The 20,050-nt window shown below is 42.4% G+C and overlaps 2 protein-coding genes across 5 annotated transcripts in view; both read right to left on the bottom strand.

Moving 5' to 3' along the window:
• Nucleotides 1–648, bottom strand: part of umps (uridine monophosphate synthetase) — a 34,965-nt gene extending 34,317 nt beyond the window's left edge. For all 4 annotated transcript variants that reach the window (XR_009809264.1, XM_061918496.1, XM_061918495.1 and 1 more), the window contains exon 1: nt 420–648. Coding sequence is in view for 3 of the 4 variants with exons in the window: in XM_061918496.1 (XP_061774480.1) it covers nt 420–569 (150 nt within the window). In the remaining variant the exon portion in view is untranslated. The remainder of the gene's footprint in view (nt 1–419) is intronic.
• A 10,326-nt stretch (nt 649–10,974) lies between these two features.
• fn1a (fibronectin 1a) overlaps nt 10,975–20,050 on the bottom strand; it is a 101,253-nt gene continuing 92,177 nt past the window's right edge. Inside the window, exons 46-49 of the mRNA XM_061918493.1 lie at nt 18,838–18,963; nt 15,506–15,612; nt 15,108–15,227; nt 10,975–11,933 (exon numbers count right to left, since the gene is read on the bottom strand). Of these exons, the coding sequence (XP_061774477.1) occupies nt 11,865–11,933; nt 15,108–15,227; nt 15,506–15,612; nt 18,838–18,963 (422 nt within the window). The 3' untranslated portion in view covers nt 10,975–11,864. The remainder of the gene's footprint in view (nt 11,934–15,107; nt 15,228–15,505; nt 15,613–18,837; nt 18,964–20,050) is intronic.

Here is a 20,050-nt window from a genome sequence, read left to right on the forward strand (position 1 = left end):
ACTGGCAAACATAAATCATGAAGCATTTAATACAATGTCAATAGAGCTTTCTATTCTACTCTAACCTAGTTCTACATTATAGCGGGCTGTATACATACCTGCCAACTTTAGAAACTCAAAAAGCCTGGTAGCTAGGGTTCAGGGGCCGCAGGCGAAGCCCCTCGGCGTAAAATGAATTTCCACATTTAGAAAGGTTAGATTGTGGCTAAAACCTTCACATTTGTCATAATCAGAGGCAACTTCTGATTTCCTTAGACACGTGTTTGTACTCCTGGACACAAACACGACCGCAGCGACAATAAGTGTTCATTTTAATCTCACGTCATATGAATATAGTTTTGTGGTCGAGGACACGACATAAAAAGTCATAAGTGAAAATGAGAAGACAATTGCTAGGACGTCCAGCGACACGTGTTTACCTGGTTCATCAGGCGCGGGTGGGACACAAGTACCCTCAAGTCGATGTAAATAGGCGTCATCATGCCGCTCTTCAATTTATACTCGCCGAACTTCACCGCGTTCACATCATGAAGCTTCAGGATAAAACTGTCCAGACAGAAGTTCTCCATGTTTATGCCTGACTTGACTTTAGAGAAGCGATCCCGTTTCAGCTTAAGCGTCCGCTCGTGCTTTTTTCTTCGTCTTCTTCTTCTTTGTTTTACGGCGGTTGGCATCCATCATCTTGATGCATTAGCGCCCCCCTCTGTATTGTCTTATGATTGTATTTATAGAATAGAATAGAACAGGGGTGTCAAACTCTAATACAGGGGTAGGGAACCTATGGCTCTAGAGCCAGATGTGGCTCTTTTGATGACTGCATCTGGCTCTCGGATAAATCCGAGCTGACATTGCTATACACGATAAGTAATGAATAATTCCACTTGCAATCGAAGTGTTAAAAATAACGTTGAAAATATAAAACATTCATTTTTAATCCATTCATTCATTTTCTACTGCACCTGTTGAAGAAGTTGCATAATGGTAAGACGTTATTTATTTATTATTGGTTAATGTGGGGCTTGCAATCCTGGGGGCTTGCAATCCTGGGGGCTCTGTAGACCACCAAGCACCGACATGAGAACCTGTTTCAGGGTTTAAATATTGTTTTATTTTTAAATAAGACTCTCAGTTGCTTTCCAGCAATTGTCTTTTTCTCTTTCCTTCTCGCTCGCGCTCTGGCTCCAGCCCCAACCCCGTCTCTCTTCCTGGCTGCTGCTTATAACAGAGCGACAGGTGATTGGATAACAAGGCCATCTACGGTCCTGGCACACCCCGCTTCGCTGCAGGCCCGCATGCCACGCCACCTCCACAGTTAGCTTCAGAATAACAATGCCATCCATCCATCCATTTTCTACCGCTTATTCCCTTTCGGGGTAGCGGGGGGCGTTGGCGCCTATCTCAGCTACAATCGGGCGGAAGGCAGAGTACACCCTGGACAAGTCGCCACCTCATCGCAGGGCCAACACAGATAGACAGACAACATTCACACTCACATTCACACACTAGGGCCAATTTAGTGTTGCCAATCAACCTATCCCCAGGTGCATGGTTTTGGAAGTGGGAGGAAGCCGGAGTACCCGGAGGGAACCCACGCATTCACGGGGAGAACATGCAAACTCCACACAGAAAGATCCCGAGGCTGGATTTGAACCCAGGACTGCAGGACCTTCGTATTGTGAGGCAGATGCACTAACCCCTCTGCCACCGTGAAGCCCAGAATAACAATGTTATTACAAAAAATAGGAGACCTGTTATACTTTGCAAATGTTGGTATTACTTAAAAATGCACGTCTTTAGTTGTGTTCAGTGTTGAAAAAAATATTATATGGCTCTTACGGAAATACATTTTAAAAATATTTGGATTCTTGGCTCTCTCAGCCAAAAAGGTTCCCGACCCCTGCTCTAATACAGAGTGGGCCAAAATTTAAAACTGAACAAAGCCGCGGGCTAAGTTGAACAAATTAACCTTTTGATAGGGACCCGAACAGGTTTTGCATTGAACATTGAACAAGCAAGGCTTATATACAGTAATTTAATAGTGACATGCAAAATCGAGTTTCAAATAATAATAATAATAATTAAAAAATATCAATGGCATATCAAATAAAAGTTAAATACAAATTTAATGCCTCTTTTCTATTTGCAGCCTTCTGAGGTAAATATGACAATATATTGTAGCGTCCCGAAATAGTTAGTGCTGCAAGGGGTTCTTGGGTATTTGTTCTGTTGTGTTTATGTTATGTTACAGTGCAGATGTTCTCCCGAAATGTGTTTGTCATTCTTGTTTGGTGTGAGTTCACAGTGTGGCGCATATTTGTAACAGCGTTGAAGTTGTTTATACGGCCACCCTCAGTGTGACCTGTATGGCTGTTGACCTAGTATGCGTTGCATTCACTTATGTGTGTGTAATAGCCGCATATATTATGCGAGTGGGCCTGCCCGCTGTTTGTAATGAGGAAATGCGGACGTGACGACAGGTTGTAGAGAATGCTAAAGGCAGTGCCTTTAAGGCATGCCCTCAATATTGTTGTCAGGGTAAAAATTGGGAGAATGCTTGCTTGCCCCGGGAGATTTTCGGGAGGGGCACTGAACTTCGGGAGGATTGGCAGGTGTGAGAAAGTGCGGTGTTACAGCCAGGGGCGCCGAAAAGGGGGGGTGAAGGAGACGGATTCTAGGTGCCCATGATGGAGGGGGGCCCAGAGAGGCCCCTAATGACGATGAAATTATGTGTTGGGGGCCCTGTAAAGATTATTTTCATGGGGCCCAAAATCCCTAGCGGAGCCCCTGGTTACAGCGGCACCGCTGCTGTGTAATAACGGCGGGCCATATGTAATGTTAATTTGATATTGCCTCAAGGCCCAAATTAAATTACACGGCGGGCCAAATTTTGCCCGCAGGCCAGAGTTTGACACCCATGGAATAGAAAGTATTTTATTGATCCCCGGGGGAAATTCAGCACCACAGTTCGCTCACAATAAACAATAATAATCATAAATAATATATAACATATATTATATATATAATATATGAATAATATACTGTCCACTAAAGACGCTGAGATCATTATTCATGTGTTTGTTACGTCTCGTCTCGATTACTGTAACGTATTATTTTCGGGTCTCCCCATGTCTAGCATTAAAAGACTACAGTTAGTACAAAAAAGGGCTGCTAGACTTTTGACGAGAACAAGAAAGTTTGATCATATTACGTAGGATGACCATATTCTGAAATCCCAAAAAGAGGACACATATATGCGTGCTGAGGCGGGCAGCACGCCAAGGCCGGGAGTAGGTGAAAATCTGCCAATGATACTCGAACTTGTTTTATAAATAATACATTTATTTAAATAAAGCATTTTTTCTCCTCTGTTGACGGCTGTGTTGGCGCTGGGGATTTCTAAAATGGAGCCCCAGGGACCCCATCAAGTCATAAAAATGGGGTCCCACAGTACATTTTTGGGGTCCCACTTTTTTGTAAGCGTTTTGAAAACCAATGATAAACGTATTCATTATCCTGTTGTATCTCACATTCTATATCGTGTTTTGGAAAAAGGTTGTCATTAATGTTAATTAATTCATTTTAAAAAATAATAAAAAAAGAAAACAAATGTGTATAAATATGTGAATGTATTCAGTTATAAACATTCATTCACTTTCTTCTTTCCTTCATGGATCTAAACTTTACCGCTGCTGGTAGTATTTCCTATGTTTTTATTTAATAAGTTATAGGTGTATTTATTTCAGTATAAAAGTGTAAAAAGGGTTTTGCTTGGGTCCATCCATCCATCCATCCATCATCTTCCGCTTATCCGAGGTCGGGTCGCGGGGGCAACAGCCTAAAAAGGGTTTTGCTTGGGTCATGAAATGCTAATAATGGTGTGCCAGGGCATATATACATTTTATATTTAACGCTTAAATCTCTGGAGTCCTACACTCACCTTAGTGTTTACCAAGAAGTCTATTTCTTTTTCCCGGCAAAACTCGAACCAACACTTCTTGTCAATAGCGTCACTTCCCTAACTTCCCCGGAAGTCCCCGCCCCCCAACAAAAGCCATTGGCTAACACCCCGTAGCCAACCGCTACAATATTTACAGCTTGTGTGATGTTGTGAGCGAGGTAATAAAATGACTACACTACCCAGCATGCAACAGGAGTGACGAGCATGCGTGGTAGCCCGGTAAAGGGGGGTGGTGTGTCGCCATGACAGCATCTTGTATGTTGTGATATGCACGCTCTTAAAGTAAACGTTAAGAATACGCAACCCTAATTCAAAATGCCGGACATTTGACGCATTTGAAAAAACCCGCCCAGACACGCCCGACAACGCCGCAAAAGAGGACATGTCCGGGGAAAAGAGGACATATGGTCAGCCTAATATTACGCCTATACTGGCTCACCTGCACTTAAGACGTGACTTTAAGGTTTTACTACTTACGTATAAAATACTACACGGTCTAGCTCTATCCTATCTTGCCGATTGTATTGTACCATATGTCTCGGCAAGAAATCTGGGTTCAAAGCACTCCGGCTTATTAGTGATTCCCAAAGCCCAAAAAAAGTCTGCGGGCTATAAAGCGTTTTCCATTTGGGCTCCAGTACTCTGGAATGCCCTCCCGGTAAAAGTTCGAGATGCTACCTCAGTAGAAGCATTTAAGTCTCACCTTAAAACTAATTTGTATACTCTGGCCCATGGGTGTCAAACTCTGGCCCTCGGGCCAAATTTGGCCCGCCGTGTAATTTCACTTGGCCCTCAAGGCAATATCAAATTAACATTAGAGCTGGCCTGCCGCTGTAACACCGCATTCACCGCTAACATTCTTACTTGCCAACGTTCTCGATTTTCCCGGGAGACTCCTGAAGTTCAGTACCCCTCCCTCATTTCATCCCGGACAACAATATTTGGGGTGGGCTTTAAAGGCACTGCCTTTGGCGTTCTCTACAACCTGTCTCCACGTCCGCTTTTCCTCTACACAAACAGCGGGCCGGCCCAGTCAAATAATATATGCGGCTTATACACACACACAAGTGAATGCCACGCATACTTGGTCAACAGCCATACATGTCACACTGAGGGTGGCTGTATAAATAACTTTAACACTGTTACAAATATGCGCCACACTGTGAACCCACACCAAACAAGAATGACACATTTCGGGAGAACATCCGCTTCGTAACACAATATAAACACATCAGAACAAATACCCAAGAAAGCCTTGCAGCACTAACTCTTCCGGGACGCTACAATATACACTCCCCGCTATCACCAAACCCCGTCCACCTCAACCCCACCACCGAAAAGAGGCACTCAATTTTTGTTTAAATTTTATTTGATATGCCATTGATATTTTATTATTATTATTATTATTTGAAACTCGATTTTGCATGTCACTATAAAGTTATATAAGCCTTGCTTGTTCAATATTCAATGCAAAACTTGTTTGGGTCCCTATTAAATGTTAATTTGTTCAACCTCGGCCCGCGGCTTTGTTCGGTTTTAAATTTTGGCCCACATTGTATTTGAGTTTGACACCCCTGCTCTAGCCTTTAAATAGACTCCCTTTTTAGACCAGTTGAGCTGCCGTTTCTTTTCTTTTTCTCCTATGTCCCTTTCTCCCTTGTGGAGGGGGTCCGGTCCGATGGCCATGGATGAAGTACTGGCTGTCCAGAGTCGGGACCCAGGATGCACCGCTCGCCTGTGTATCGGCTGGGGACATCACTGCGCTGCTGATCCGCCTCCGCTTGTAATGGTTTCCTGCTGGCTCCGCTGTGGACGGGACTCTCGCTGCTGTGTTGGATCCGCTTTGGACTGGACTCTCGCATGTGTGTTGGATCCACTATGGATTGAACTTGTTAGGCCCGCTCGACAGCCATTGCTTTCGGTCCCCTAGAGGGGGGTTGCCCACATATGTGGTCCTCTCCAGGGTTCTCATAGTCATCATTGTCACCGACGTCCCACTGGGTGTGAGTTTTCCTTGCCCTTATGTGGGCCTACCGAGGATGTCGTAGTGGTTTGTGCAGCCCTTTGAGACACTAATGATTTAGGGCTATATAAGTAAACATTGATTGATTGATTGATATTCTACATTTAAGTGCAGTCAAGAAGGAACATATGCATTATACAGTCTGATTACTGTCGGTATGAAGGACATCCTGTGTCGTTCCGTGTTACATTTTGGGAGTCTGAGCCTTCCACTGAACGTGCTCATTCTCTCCGCAAGGTCCGAGTGTAGTGGGTGGCAGGTGAACCATCGAAAGTGGGGGAAAAATTGAGGAAAAGTCGGAAAAAGTGCCAAATTGTTTAAAAATCCTACCCAGGATGGAGTTCCAGAAGTCCCGCAGCGAGCTGCCCGAGCCCTGGGAACACCGAGAATGAACAAAAGGCACCCAGAAATGAACCATCGAAAGTGGTTGTCCGTAATGGCTAGGAGTTTTGCTAGACTTCTCCTCCCTGAAACCACCGCCAGAGAGTCCAGTTCCACTCCCACCACGTTACTGGCCTTCTCTACCAACTTGTCCAGTCTGTATGTGTCCCTCGCTCTCAGCCCGCTGCCCCAGCAAACTACGATGTACAAGAAGGCACCCGCCACCACCGACTCGTAGAACATCTTCAACATCTTTGTACAGACGTTGAAGGATCCTAGCCTCCTGAGGAAGTAGAGGCGGCTCTGTCCCTTCTTGTAGACGGCCTCAGCCTGTTTTCACCCATTCAGCTTGTTGTCAATGTGTACTCCGAGGTATTTATAATCCTTAACCATGTCCACATCGACCCCCCTGATGGAAACAGGGCACTCCTCCTCCTTCCCAGGTCCACAACCAGCTCCTTGGTCTTCGTCACATTGAGCTGGAGGTGGTTCTTTCCACACCATGTGACAAAGTCCTCCACCAGTGCCCTGTATTCCTCATCATCCCCATCCTCAATACACCCCACTATCGCAGAGTCATCAGAAAACTTCTGAAGGTGGCAGGACTCTGATTAATAGTGGAAATCGGTGGTGTAAATGGTGAAGGGGAAGGGGGAGAGGACTGTGCCTTGCGGGGCCCCGGTGTTGCTGACCAGCCTGTCAGACACACATTTGCTCAATAGTGCTATCTAGTTTCCCTAATATCTTTTTAAACAACCCTGTGCTCTTTAAAAAGTCCAACATGGTTATGTGTTGTGTTCTCTCACCCATATCTAGGTGTAATTTTAGTTCAATTCCTTGAAATGATGTGATACTCTCAAGGACTGATGCCAAGTCTGAGCATAAAGCATCTGTTATATTAACGTTGGGTGCCAGTCCTGTGATTAACAAAATGTCTTAAGTTTGTAGACACACTGCTCTGACTTTATTTTTGTAAAATAGTTAAAAACAATGATTTTGTTTAATGAAATTCTACCCAAACATTTTTAAAAAATGGACACCCCTATTTTAATGCCACCAACAATGATACACTGCAAAAACCTAATAAGCAAAAGTTCTCATTTTAGGCAACTATTTATTCTTTTTTTCAAAAAAGAAAAAAAATGTAATCAGTAGATTTCATATGGAAGTGCCAAAAACTACAACATAGCTGACAGGGTGGAGAGCAGTCAAAAATTGATTGATTGATTGATTAACGTGGACCGCGACTTAAAGAAGTTGAAAAACGTATTCGGGTGTTACCATTTAGTGGTCAATTGTACAGAATATGTACTGTACTATGCAATCTACTAATAAAAGTTTCAATAAATCAATTAATCAATCAAAGGGGCTTGGTTTCAGCACATAAATAAGACCACCATCAAAACAACACATTCTGTAGAGACAGCCATAAGAGGCTTGGAAATGGTCTGCAAAATATATATATTTTTTTGACTAAAGCACCACCATTTTTTGAATGTAGAAAAACAAATCACAAGTCAAACGTTTTACCAAAGGCCTGCATACTGATATTAAAGGATACATTGGCTAAAACCAAGCTTATATCAACAAAAACAACAACATGTATGTCAGCTTTGTATTGCAGTCTCAACATTTCACCTTGTTCTCATCACAGCAGGGACTTTTGAGGCAGGATTCTGGTCACAAATTGAGAGGTATACAAAAAAAAAAGGTCAGAAAGACAGTCAGTATCTTGTGTTACCATAAATTAATTAACATGGACCCTGATTTAAATAAGTTGAAAAACGTATTCGAGTGTTACCTTTTAGTGGTCAATTGTAAGGAATATGTACTGAACTGTGCAATCTACTAATAAAAGTTTCAATCAATCAAAAACACCATTAGCCTCATCCAGAGCATCCCAAACATGCTTTAAGTCCGGTGAGTATGCTGGCAATGCAATAACTACAATTTTTTAGCTTCCAGGAGTTGTGCACAGGTTCTTGTAACATGGGGCCATACGGCAAAAAAGACAGACTGTTGTGGGGAAAAGGCACAGCAATGGGACTTAGGACCTCGTCACGGTATCTCTGTGCATTCAGAATTCCATCAAAACTGCACTCGTGTCCTTATCCATAACATTATCTGCCGATATCATAACCCCACCGCCACCATGAATTACTCCGTCCACAACATTGACACCAGCAAACCACTCACCCACATGATGTCAAACACCTCTCCAAAGCGGACAGACACCATCGAATATGACCATTTGCCCACTTTGGTCGATTAAAACAAGAAACTGCAGCCATGTCAAGACAGTTTCTGATGTTGTGCGCAGCAATACATTTGGTTATACAAACCGATTGTTTCAGCAGCTGTCTGGGTGGCTGGTCTCAGACCACCCCAGAGGTGAAGATGATATATGTACTTGTCTTGGGTTGGTTTGGTTACGGGCGGTCTGTGGTTGTTAGGCCAGTTGGGTGTAGTTTCAAACTCTGTGACACATATTTTGAGAAGGTGCATGGTAAAGAAATAAACATTCAATTCACAGTTGTCATGATCCGCTGCTTGGATCATGTTTAATTTTAGTTTGACTCCGATCCAACCATCCATTTTCTACCGCTTATCCCTATCTCAGCTGCACTCGGGCGGAAGGCGGGGTAAACCCTGGACAAGTCGCCACCTCATCGCAGAGTTTGACTTCATTAGTTCTGTTTTCAGCACCCCTGTGTTTGTGTTTCTTAGTTGCCATGGGTGCTGATTATTTTCACCTGCCTCTGATTAGTGTTCGCGACGCTCACCTACTGCCAGGCACTCATCAGAGCTATTTATTCCTGCTTTTCACCACACTCAGTCTGGCTGTCTTGTTTGCGCTAAGCAACTAGTTACATAGGTATAGTCTTTGATTCTTGATTCTATGCTAAGATTTCCCGTTAGCTATTTCCTTAGCTTCTAGTGCAATCGGCACTCTTCTGTATTTTGCCTGATATATGAGGAAAAAATCATTCTCCTACCTGCACACTGCCTCCGGAGTTCCGTCTGCATCCTGGGAAAATGATCTACGCATCAACATGCGACCCCGACATGACAACGGTCACTAGCTGTGATGGACATTCTTGTGGTCTGCAGGACTGTTGCACTCTTCTTCAACACTTGCAACATTTACGACATTGCGCCGTGGTGGATTGGCCTTTTAGGCACACCTGTGCAATAATCATGCTGACTTATTGGTATCTTAATATGCCACACCTCAGATATGGATGGGTTATGGCAAAGAAGAAGTTCTCACTGACACAGATTTAAACAGATTTGTGAACAATGTTCAAAAGACAAACTCCTTCTGTGTACTTAGGCTACTTTCACACTGCAGTCAGATGTTCAATTAAACATTTTTTTTGTCCATACAATCTTTTCAGAGGCCGTTCACATTACCAAAAAAAAAGAGTGATTTTTAATGTGAATGCAATCTGACCCACATGCGAACATGACGTCATACGCACTCTTGTACGTCCCAGTACTGGTGCATTTGTGGCAATTTTAAGGATTTTGTGCAATGAAACTCAACATTTTCTGAACCGAATTATTGCGTGTAGCAAAATGAAAAGGAAGAGGACAAGTATTTTGGCTTTGGCAGTTTTAAGGGATATTTTTGCTTTGATGTCTGCTTGAAGAGCGTGTCTGTATCGTATAAATATTCTATTTACTGTATATCCACATGCAAAAGTGGCCTGGGTCGGATGTGAAAAAATCGGAATTGTTCACACTGCACTGGTGAATTCCGATTTCTTTGCCCATATGTAACCTGTATCAGATTTTACAATTAAAATTTTTCAAACCCGACCCAGGGCTACGTGGGCTAAATCGGATATTTAGCCCATGTGACTGCATACTAAACGATCGGGTTCCATTCATCCGACCAGAACGTCATCCAAAAGAGACAAGCGTCAAAAATCTTTGCCAAAGTAGACGGTTACAAAACAAATAGTTGACAAATGAGTGGAAAATAGGCAAAAATTATATTTTTTAGGAACTCATGTCAATTTTACACCACTGCTGTCTACCAGGAATTGATTAACGCGGACCCTGACTTAAACAGGTTGAAAAACTTATTCGGGTGTTACCATTTAGTGGTCAATTGTACGGAATATGTACTGAACTGTGCAATCTACTTATAAAAGTTTCAATCAATCAATCAACCAAAGACTAGTCGCCCACACAGTCTTTGGAGCGGAGGGGAAAGCCCATGTCCCACAAAATGTGAGAGCCAAAATGCTTGACCTCTTCCTTCTTTATCTTCTACGCGCAATAAATCGGTTCTGGAAAACTTTACTTTTTTGCACAAAGATTTAATAGAAAAATTTAAATTGCCACAGGACTGAGACCTACTAGAATTTACTTCTGTAAACACTGCAGCACGTGTGCCATCATGTCTGCATGCGTGTCGGATTGCATTCACATTAGACAACGGATTTTTTTTGTATTGTGACTGACAACATGGAAAGATCGGATTTGATTAAAAAAATCAGAATTGGACAGTGTGAACGTAGCTTTGGATATTTGATTTCAGCTCCTGAAAAATGTTGCATTTGTAAATATATTTTATTATAATAATAAGATGAGATAGGGGGAGTTGGATTTATCTGTTTATTAAAAAGATCCACAGTAGTTCAGTTTGGCACCAACCATTTAAAAAAAAAAGTGTACAACCCTGAAATAGCATTGAACAAAATGGGATAAATAAAACAAAAACGGCAACATGTCAGTAATTAAAATACATCTCACCTCAAAATGACGGTGACTCTCAGAAACATTTTCAGACAACCGGGGAACATTTACCTTTTGGTCAGTCAACTTTGGCTTTTTTTCACGTAGCTAAAAGAATAGATTTTACATGGGGAGGGGAGACTGTGGTGTCTCATGGCAGCACGGCAGTGGGTTTTCATTGCATCTCAAAATGAGCAGAGTTTATCTTTTAAAAAATATTTTTTAGAAATGTTGTGCTTGAACATTCATTGCAGGAAGACACCATCTTTTAGGGATCCTGTTCCTTTCATTGCAAAAATAATGACTGCATTTACATATTGTACTATAATGCTTTTGAATATACAAACTAAATGCAATGGAAATTGTGCTTCGTTTTCATTACCCTGAGGGATACACATGTTATGGAGCTTTTTGTGAGTTTAAAGATGATAATATTTAGTGATATGTGTATAAAATACTTGGTGCAACAGGACTGCATCGGGCGTGTGTGTGTGTCTATGTACGGTATTTTTGGATGCATTAAAACACCAGCTGTGCGGTGGCAGCTTTGTAATAAAAAAGGAAAGTAGGTCTTGTCTGGATTTATGAAAGGGCACAGGAGTTTGGCGTGTACAGAGCACTAATGTGGTAAGGGGTACACCTTTAAGGCACAGATGTGATCGAAATGTGTTCTTTCAATGACTGCAAGGGGAGGCTTCCTTCTTGAAGTGGTAGCAATGCAGTAAGGCGTCTCACCTCTTCATCCTCCCTTTGTTGTTACTTTGAGGGGCTTTGAGCATCGGCAAGCAAATCTGGTCTCAAACATTCAATTGGACACTGGATGTTCTGCAGCACAGGGATGGACAAAAAAGGGGAAACATTTTTATTTGTATTTGAACCGAAAACACATTGTGTAGTGCTACTTTTTTCGTACTGTTTAAATCAGGGGTGTCAAACTCAAATATAAAGTGGTCCAAAATTTAAAACTGAACAAAGCTGCGGGCCAAGGTTGAACAAATTAACCTTTTATTAGGGACCCAAAGAAATTTTTCATTGAATATTGAACAAGCAAGACCTATATAACTTTATGGTGACATGCAAAATCGAATTTCAAATAATAATAATAATAAAAATTAAAAAATATCAATGGCATATCTAATACAATTTAAATAAAAATGTAATGCCTATTTTCTATTTGCAGCCTTCTGATGTAAATATCAAAATAAACTTTTTCCACAGGCTAATAATATATTTGAAAATAAAACAACAATAATGAATGAATCAAACATTGTAGCAAGAGAAAGTGCATGGATAAAACGTTAATTATTGTTCAGTTTGCTACACTGATTTGCTTTAACACTGCAAAGCTTATATAACTTATTAGTGCAAAATCAACTTTCAAAAAACAAACGAAAAAACATCACAGAAATAAAATTTAAATGAAAAATGTAATGCCTTTTTTCTATTTGCAGCCTTCTGAGGTAAATATCAACATTAACTTTTTCCACAAGCTAATCAATTTGAAAATACAACAACCATGAGGTGTTCGGGGTTGGAAAGGTGGCGGGGGTTTGGTGGTAGCGGTGGTGTATATTGTAGCGTCCCGGAAGAGTAAGTGCTGCAAGGGATTTTGGGTATTTGTTCTGTTGTGTTCATGTTCTGTTACAGTGCGGTTGTTCTCCCGAAATGTGTTTGTCATTCTTGTTTGGTGTGACTTTGCTGTGTGGCACATATTTGTAACAGTGTTAAAGTTGTTTGCACGGCCACCCTCAGTGTGACCTGTATGGCTGTTGACCAAGTATGCATTGCATTCTCTTGTGTGTGTGTGTACAAGCCACATACACTATGTGACTTGGCCGGCACGCTGTATGTATAGAGGAAAAGTGGACGTAACGACAGGTTGTGGAGAACGCTAAAGGCAGAGGCTTTAAGACACGACCCCAATATTGTTGTCCGGGTATAAATTCGGGAGAATGGTTTCCCCAGGAGATTTTCGGGAGGGGCAGTGAACTTCGGGAGACTCCCGGGAAAATCACAACGGTTGGCAAGTATGAGTATAAGCGGTGAATGTGGCGGGCCAAATCTAATGTTAATTTGATATTGCCTCAAGGGACAAATGAAATTACACGGCGGGCCGAGTTTGGCCCGCGGGCCAGAGTTTGACACCCATGGTTTGAATCCTGCGTCTTATAAAACGGTGTGGCTAATTTATTGATTCGTCTTGTGTTTTGTATTCAACAAATACTTTTCATAAAACACCGACCGAGACACTGAAAAGGTGTGTTATTGTTTGTACTATGGCGCTATCTTTTGGACAAGTTTGCTTACTGCAGCTGTTGCGGGTTGAAAGTCTATAGTCTATAAGTCCCGTTTCGTCTTCTAGTTTTCCGTAGCATTTCTACTTGTATGGTTTCTTCAGTCATCGCTTCAAGCAATATTTATAAGTTTTACAATATAACTAAAACAATTCAAACTCACTCAACTGTCATGTTTGCTAATAATGTTTTCATGTGTTTTTGTACATGCTATTGTAATGTAACTAAGCCATCGTTGTTAGCGTAAGGTGATATGCTAACACGTTTACAAGTGTCTGTGTTAGTATTATGACCTTGAAATGGCATTCTATTTTGTATTGTTTCACAAACTCCTCAGTAAATTCACCAAAACATCACTGTGGAGAGGCGGAGCCGACGGGCCGACGGCGGGGCAGGGCACGCTGTAGCCCTGCTCAAGATGGCCATAAGGAGACGGAGAATGTGGCGGAACGGAGAGGCGGGTCGTGCCGGGAGCAACGCCGCTGCAATCCAGATCAGGTGCGTGGCTCACATACCAGTAATCAATCTACATATCTACTCGCAGTACATAAAAGGGAGAAGGAGGAAAGATAAGGCAGGGAGGTGGAGTGTCCGCAGCAGATGCAGCGCAGGAGCGATCAAAGAGGGACAGAGAACAGCACACGAGAGACGACGACGCGGCCGGCTGAAAGAGCGACCGAGGAGAGGAGCTGAAAGAGCGATCCAAGCTGGCGAAAAAACTATTGAAAAATAAAGAGTCAAACCTGTGCTGAAAAGCGATGTCCTTCCTGGGTGGCCCACGCAACCCACACGACAACAGCAAGCGACTGTCACAGTCCCCGTGGAGTTATTGAGTCTGTTTAGCTGATACGAGAGTTTGCTTCCGCAGCTAAAGGGTCCATGACGATGGCCCTGTTTACATTGCACACCAAATCCTATTTTTTTTGCCAGTCCAAGCTCTTCAAAAGTCCAAACTTTTTGCATCAGATTCAGGAAGCCTAAATCCGATTAGGATCTGATAATTTGCGACTTCATGCTAAACGGCAACGCTCCCTGAATGTGACCCGTGTGAGCTTTGGGCGAGCTACATCTTTCATGTGTGCGGGGAAATACGTAGCCCACCAGCAGAAGTGGATACTTCATCACAACATCCGGTTTCGGTGAGCAAAATCTTCTTTCGACGGCCGAATTTTCGGAGCATCACCTCTCAATAGTAAGCAAATAATAGGCTATATGTAATATATAAATATATATATTTTTATTCAGAAGAAATACCAATTGTTGAAGGACAGGAATTGACGCTGTGGCGTATTTACTTACATGCTACATACATTGCGTAAGTTGTTTGGTATTACCGCCTGGTCAAACTCGTGACGTCACGAGTGACACTTCCCCTGTCATCATTTTCAAAATGGAGGAGGCTGATTTCAATACCGGTAATTTGAAATCGCATAAAGGGAAGAAGATTAAGAGCTATTCAGTAGGATTTAAGGTCCAAACGTACACCACACTCAAATTTTTACTGCATACCTTTGGTAAGTGAGAAGAGGTTTTATAACAATTAGCGCATGCTTAATTTTACCGCACGCCTTTGGTAAGCACAGGAGTGAGAAGAGGTTTTAAATTGATTAGCGCCCCGGCGGCAATTCAAGGAAATACGGTAGATTTTATGGCATTCCATGGTGTCAATGTTACTTTGAAGTTGAATGATAAATAAAGCACTGACCAGTTTGCGTAGAGCATTTTCTCTGTAGCGGTCGAATACATCAGAGTGAACGGGGTGAAGCAGATCAACTTCCACATCACTTGGCCCTCCTGGTCTTCTGCAGTTTTCACAACGCCAGCCCTTAGGTGAAGACGTTTCATGTTAACAGTTGAATAATAACGCGGCTCTCACCGCAAGTTGTAAAATGCACATTTAACAAATATGAACAAATATGTTAGTAATTGCTATGACTTGGAAAAGGGGTAGGATTAAATAAGCATTGCTTATTCCTACTCCTTTTCGAACATGTTGTAAAGAGAAATTAACATATGTGATGATTGTATGAAGCATCACATTGTATCTGTTTACATGTTCAAAATAAATTAAACCATAACAGCAATGAGCACAGAAAGACCCACTTGTTGTCCGCCATAGCAGGTGCAAGTGCAAATGGCTCCCAGGTATTCTTTCTGCCACTGGTTTCCGACTTGGTACATTTTCCCATCATCATAACATGTTGACTCATCTGTTTGTGTAAAAAGAACGATAAGATCATAAAATCAGATTTAACATGTTTTAAATGGCCAGTTAATGAGTAACCTTTAGGAGTAGGTCACATTTTGATCATTATATAACAGGGGTCGGCAACCTTTACCACTCAAAGAGCCATTTTGACCAGTTTCACAAAATGAGGAAGACAATGGGAGCCGCAATATCTGCTGGTGGACACTCAGATGACAAGAATAAGGAAATGCTATGAAGCCATTGCCTTAAGCACCTTCTACAACATGTACAAACTGCTTGCCAGTCCAGCAACATGTTGTGAGAGGTTTCCGCAGATGCACGCACACGACTGGAAGGCATACTGGGTGCACTGACGGTTGTGATATAAACAACTTTCACACTCCTACTAGTATGCGCCATATTGTGAACCCACACGAAAGAAGAATGACAAACACATTTCGGAAAAAATCCTCACAGTAACACAACATAAACGCAACACAACAAATACCCAGAATCCTTTGCATCCATGACAATTCCTGACTATGTTATACACCCCGCGAGCACCAAACCCCGCCCACCTCAACCACGCAGGGAGCGGGGGGGGTGTGTCATGGATGCAAAGGATTCTGGGTATTTGTTGTGTTGCGTTTATGTTGTGTTACTGTGAGGATTTTCTCCCGAAATGTGTTTGTCATTCTTGTTTTGTGTGGGTTCACAATGTGGCGCATATTAGTAGGAGTGTTAAAGTTGTTTATATCACAACCGTCAGTGTACTCTGTGTCACCCAGTATGCCTTGCAATCTCATACATGTGCCGATAGAAGCAGTAAAATGCATGTGTCCGGTCGGCACGCAAATAGCATTCCGTGAATGATGGGCGTGATGACGTTCAAGAGGACGCAAATAGCATTCCGTTAATGGCGGGCGCGATGACGTTCAAGAGGACGTTATCATCACGGCACGCCCTTAATATTGTAGTCCGAGTGAAAATTGTAGAACGTTGACTCCGGGTGATGTCCGGGAGAGGCATTGACTTCCGGAATCTCCCCGCAACAATCTGGGGGGTCGGCGATTGTGCAGCTGAGCCGCATCAGAGTTGCCAAAGAGCCGCGGGTTGCCGACCCCTGTTATATACAGTATATAAATATTACCTGCATGGATTTTAGTGACAATAAGGAGGAACATTTATATCATTATAAAATGATGGGCACAATATTGCATTCAAAAAATCGGTTATTCATCCTCTCCTTAAAAGACCTAACCTCGATCCAGACCTCATGGTAAACTACCGACCGGTGTCTCGCCTTCCCTTTATTTCGAAAATCCTCGAAAAAATTGTTGCAGAGCAGCTAAATGAGCACTTAGCGTTTAACAATCTATGTGAAACCTTTCAATCCGGTTTCAGGGCAAATCACTCGACTGAGACAGCCCTCGCAAAACTGACTAATGATCTATTGCTAACGATGGACTCTGATGCGTCATCTATGTTGCTGCTCCTCGATCTTAGCGCTGCTTTCGATACCGTCGATCATAATATTTTATTAGAGCGTATCAAAATACGAATTGGTATGTCAGACTCAGCCCTGTCATGGTTTAACTCTTATCTTACTGATAGGATGCAGTGCGTCTCCTATAACAGTGTGACCTCGGACTATGTTAAGGTAACGTGTGGAGTTCCCCAGGGTTCGGTCCTTGGCCCTGTACTCTTCAGCATCTACATGCTGCCGCTAGGTGACGTCATACGCAAATACGGTATTAGCTTTCACTGTTATGCTGATGACACCCAACTTTACATGCCCCTAAAGCTGACCAACACGCCGGACTGTAGTCAGTTGGAAGCGTGTCTTAATGAAATTAAACAATGGATGTCCGCTAACTTTTTGCAACTTAATGCCAAAAAAACGGAAATGCTGATTATCGGTCCTGCTAGACACCGACCTCTATTTAATAATACAACTTTAACATTTGACAACCAAATAATAAAACAAGGTGACTCTGTAAAAAATCTGGGTATTATCTTCGACCCAACTCTCTCCTTTGAGTCACACATTAAAAGCGTTACTAAAACGGCCTTCTTTCATCTCCGTAATATCGCTAAAATTCGCTCCATTTTGTCCACTAAAGACGCCGAGATCATTATCCATGCGTTTGTTACGTCTCGTCTCGATTACTGTAACGTATTATTTTCGGGTCTCCCCATGTCTGGCATTAAAAGATTACAGTTGGTACAAAATGCGGCTGCTAGACTTTTGACAAGAACAAGAAAGTTTGATCATATTACGCCTGTACTGGCTCACCTGCACTGGCTTCCTGTGCACTTAAGATGTGACTTTAAGGTTTTACTACTTACGTATAAAATACTACACGGTCTAGCTCCAGCCTATCTTGCCGATTGTATTGTACCGTATGTCCCGGCAAGAAATCTGCGTTCAAAAGACTCCGGCTTATTAGTGATTCCTAGAGCTCAAAAAAAGTCTGCGGGCTATAGAGCGTTTTCCGTTCGGGCTCCAGTACTCTGGAATGCCCTCCCGGTAACAGTTCGAGATGCTACCTCAGTAGAAGCATTTAAGTCTCATCTTAAAACTCATCTGTATACTCTAGCCTTTAAATAGACCTCCTTTTTAGACCAGTTGATCTGCCGCTTCTTTTCTTTCTCCTATGTCCCCCCCTCCCTTGTGGAGGGGGTCCGGTCCGATGACCATGGATGAAGTACTGACTGTCCAGAGTCGAGACCCAGGATGGACCGCTCGTCGGGACCCAGGATGGACCGCTCGCCTGTATCGGTTGGGGACATCTCTACGCTGCTGATCCGCTTGAGATGGTTTCCTGTGGACGGGACTCTCACTGCTGTCTTGGAGCCACTATGGATTGAACTTTCACAGTATCATGTTAGACCCGCTCGACATCCATTGCTTTCGGTCCCCTAGAGGGGGGGGGTTGCCCACATCTGAGGTCCTCTCCAAGGTTTCTCATAGTCAGCATTGTCACTGGCGTCCCACTGAATGTGAATTCTCCCTGCCCACTGGGTGTGAGTTTTCCTTGCCCTTTTGTGGGTTCTTCCGAGGATGTTGTAGTCGTAATGATTTGTGCAGTCCTTTGAGACATTTGTGATTTGGGGCTATATAAATAAACATTGATTGATTGATTGATATGTACAAATTTGACACAGTAGTCCAAATAAATGCATGTGTATGAATTATCTTTTCCTGGATCACTATACAAAATGTGTGCTTGTCTCCTTTACTTACGGGGTTCACATTTAAATTCTCCTTTGCCATTGCCCAGGCAGGTGCAGCTCATCATGTGACCGTTCTCAGCGTGGCGATCCCACTTCTCGCCAATACGGTAGTTGTTACCGTTGTCGTGGCACCACTCTGAAGGAGAAAGGTTGTGGGAAAGATTGGGGCAGGGGGTAATATTTAAAGTATTCAATATTTAAAAACAAGAGCAATTCTCCTTGTGAGCGGATTGAAAAAATAGACGTCAACTTGCATGGTGGGAAATATATTGACACGTTTCTTTAGTTTGGGATAATTTGCAGATGAATGAGTGAGTTTCAGTTTGTTTATATTGCATGGACAATACAAAGCACTGAAGTGTGGCCGTGTTAGCCTAGCTTTGCTTTCTGCTTTCTTCATTAAAATGGGATTGTTTTACACACCGTGCAGATGCATCAACATAGGCAGGCAGAGAAAACTGTGTGGAAAATATTTGAAATTGTATGAGCAGCGTACCGCCCAATAAGTTTATATTGGATTAAAATGTATGGCTTATCATGGAATCATTGTCTATGCTGCCTATGTTGAGATTTCATGAGAGCTTCACATAAAATTGTACAATTTTATGGCTTTATTTCATCATAGCATTTTGGGAATTTATAATATGGGTGAAAAACAAATTACTTTTGAAACTTCTGCATCAAAACCCACAGAATGCAACACATAAAATATTATATTATCTATTCCAGCGATTCTTAAACTGTGGTACGGGTTCCAACTAGTGAAATCGCTCAATTAAATATTCAAACAAAGTATCACTATTCAAACAGTGTTTAAAGGCCTACTGAAACCCACTACTACCGACCACGCAGTCTGATAGTTTATATATCAATGATGAAATATTAACATTGCAACACATGCCAATACGGCCTTTTTAGTTTACTAAATTGCAATTTTAAATTTCCTCAAAGTGTCCTGTTGAAAATGTCGCGTTATGATGACACGTTCGTTTGACGTCTCGGGTTGTAGCGGACATTTTTTTCCAGCCCGATCCAAGCTATAAGTAGTCTTCTTTAATCGCATAATTACACAGTATTCTGGACATCTGTGTTGCTGAATATTTTGCAATTTGTTCAATTAATAATGGAGACGTCAAAGTAGAAAGATGGAGGTGGGAAGCGGTGTATTGCGGCCGCCTTTAGCCACACAAACACAGCCGGTGTTTCCTTGTTTAAAATTCCCG

The sequence above is a fragment of the Nerophis ophidion genome, linkage group LG13 (assembly GCF_033978795.1).
Source record: "Nerophis ophidion isolate RoL-2023_Sa linkage group LG13, RoL_Noph_v1.0, whole genome shotgun sequence".
NCBI lineage: Eukaryota > Metazoa > Chordata > Actinopteri > Syngnathiformes > Syngnathidae > Nerophis > Nerophis ophidion.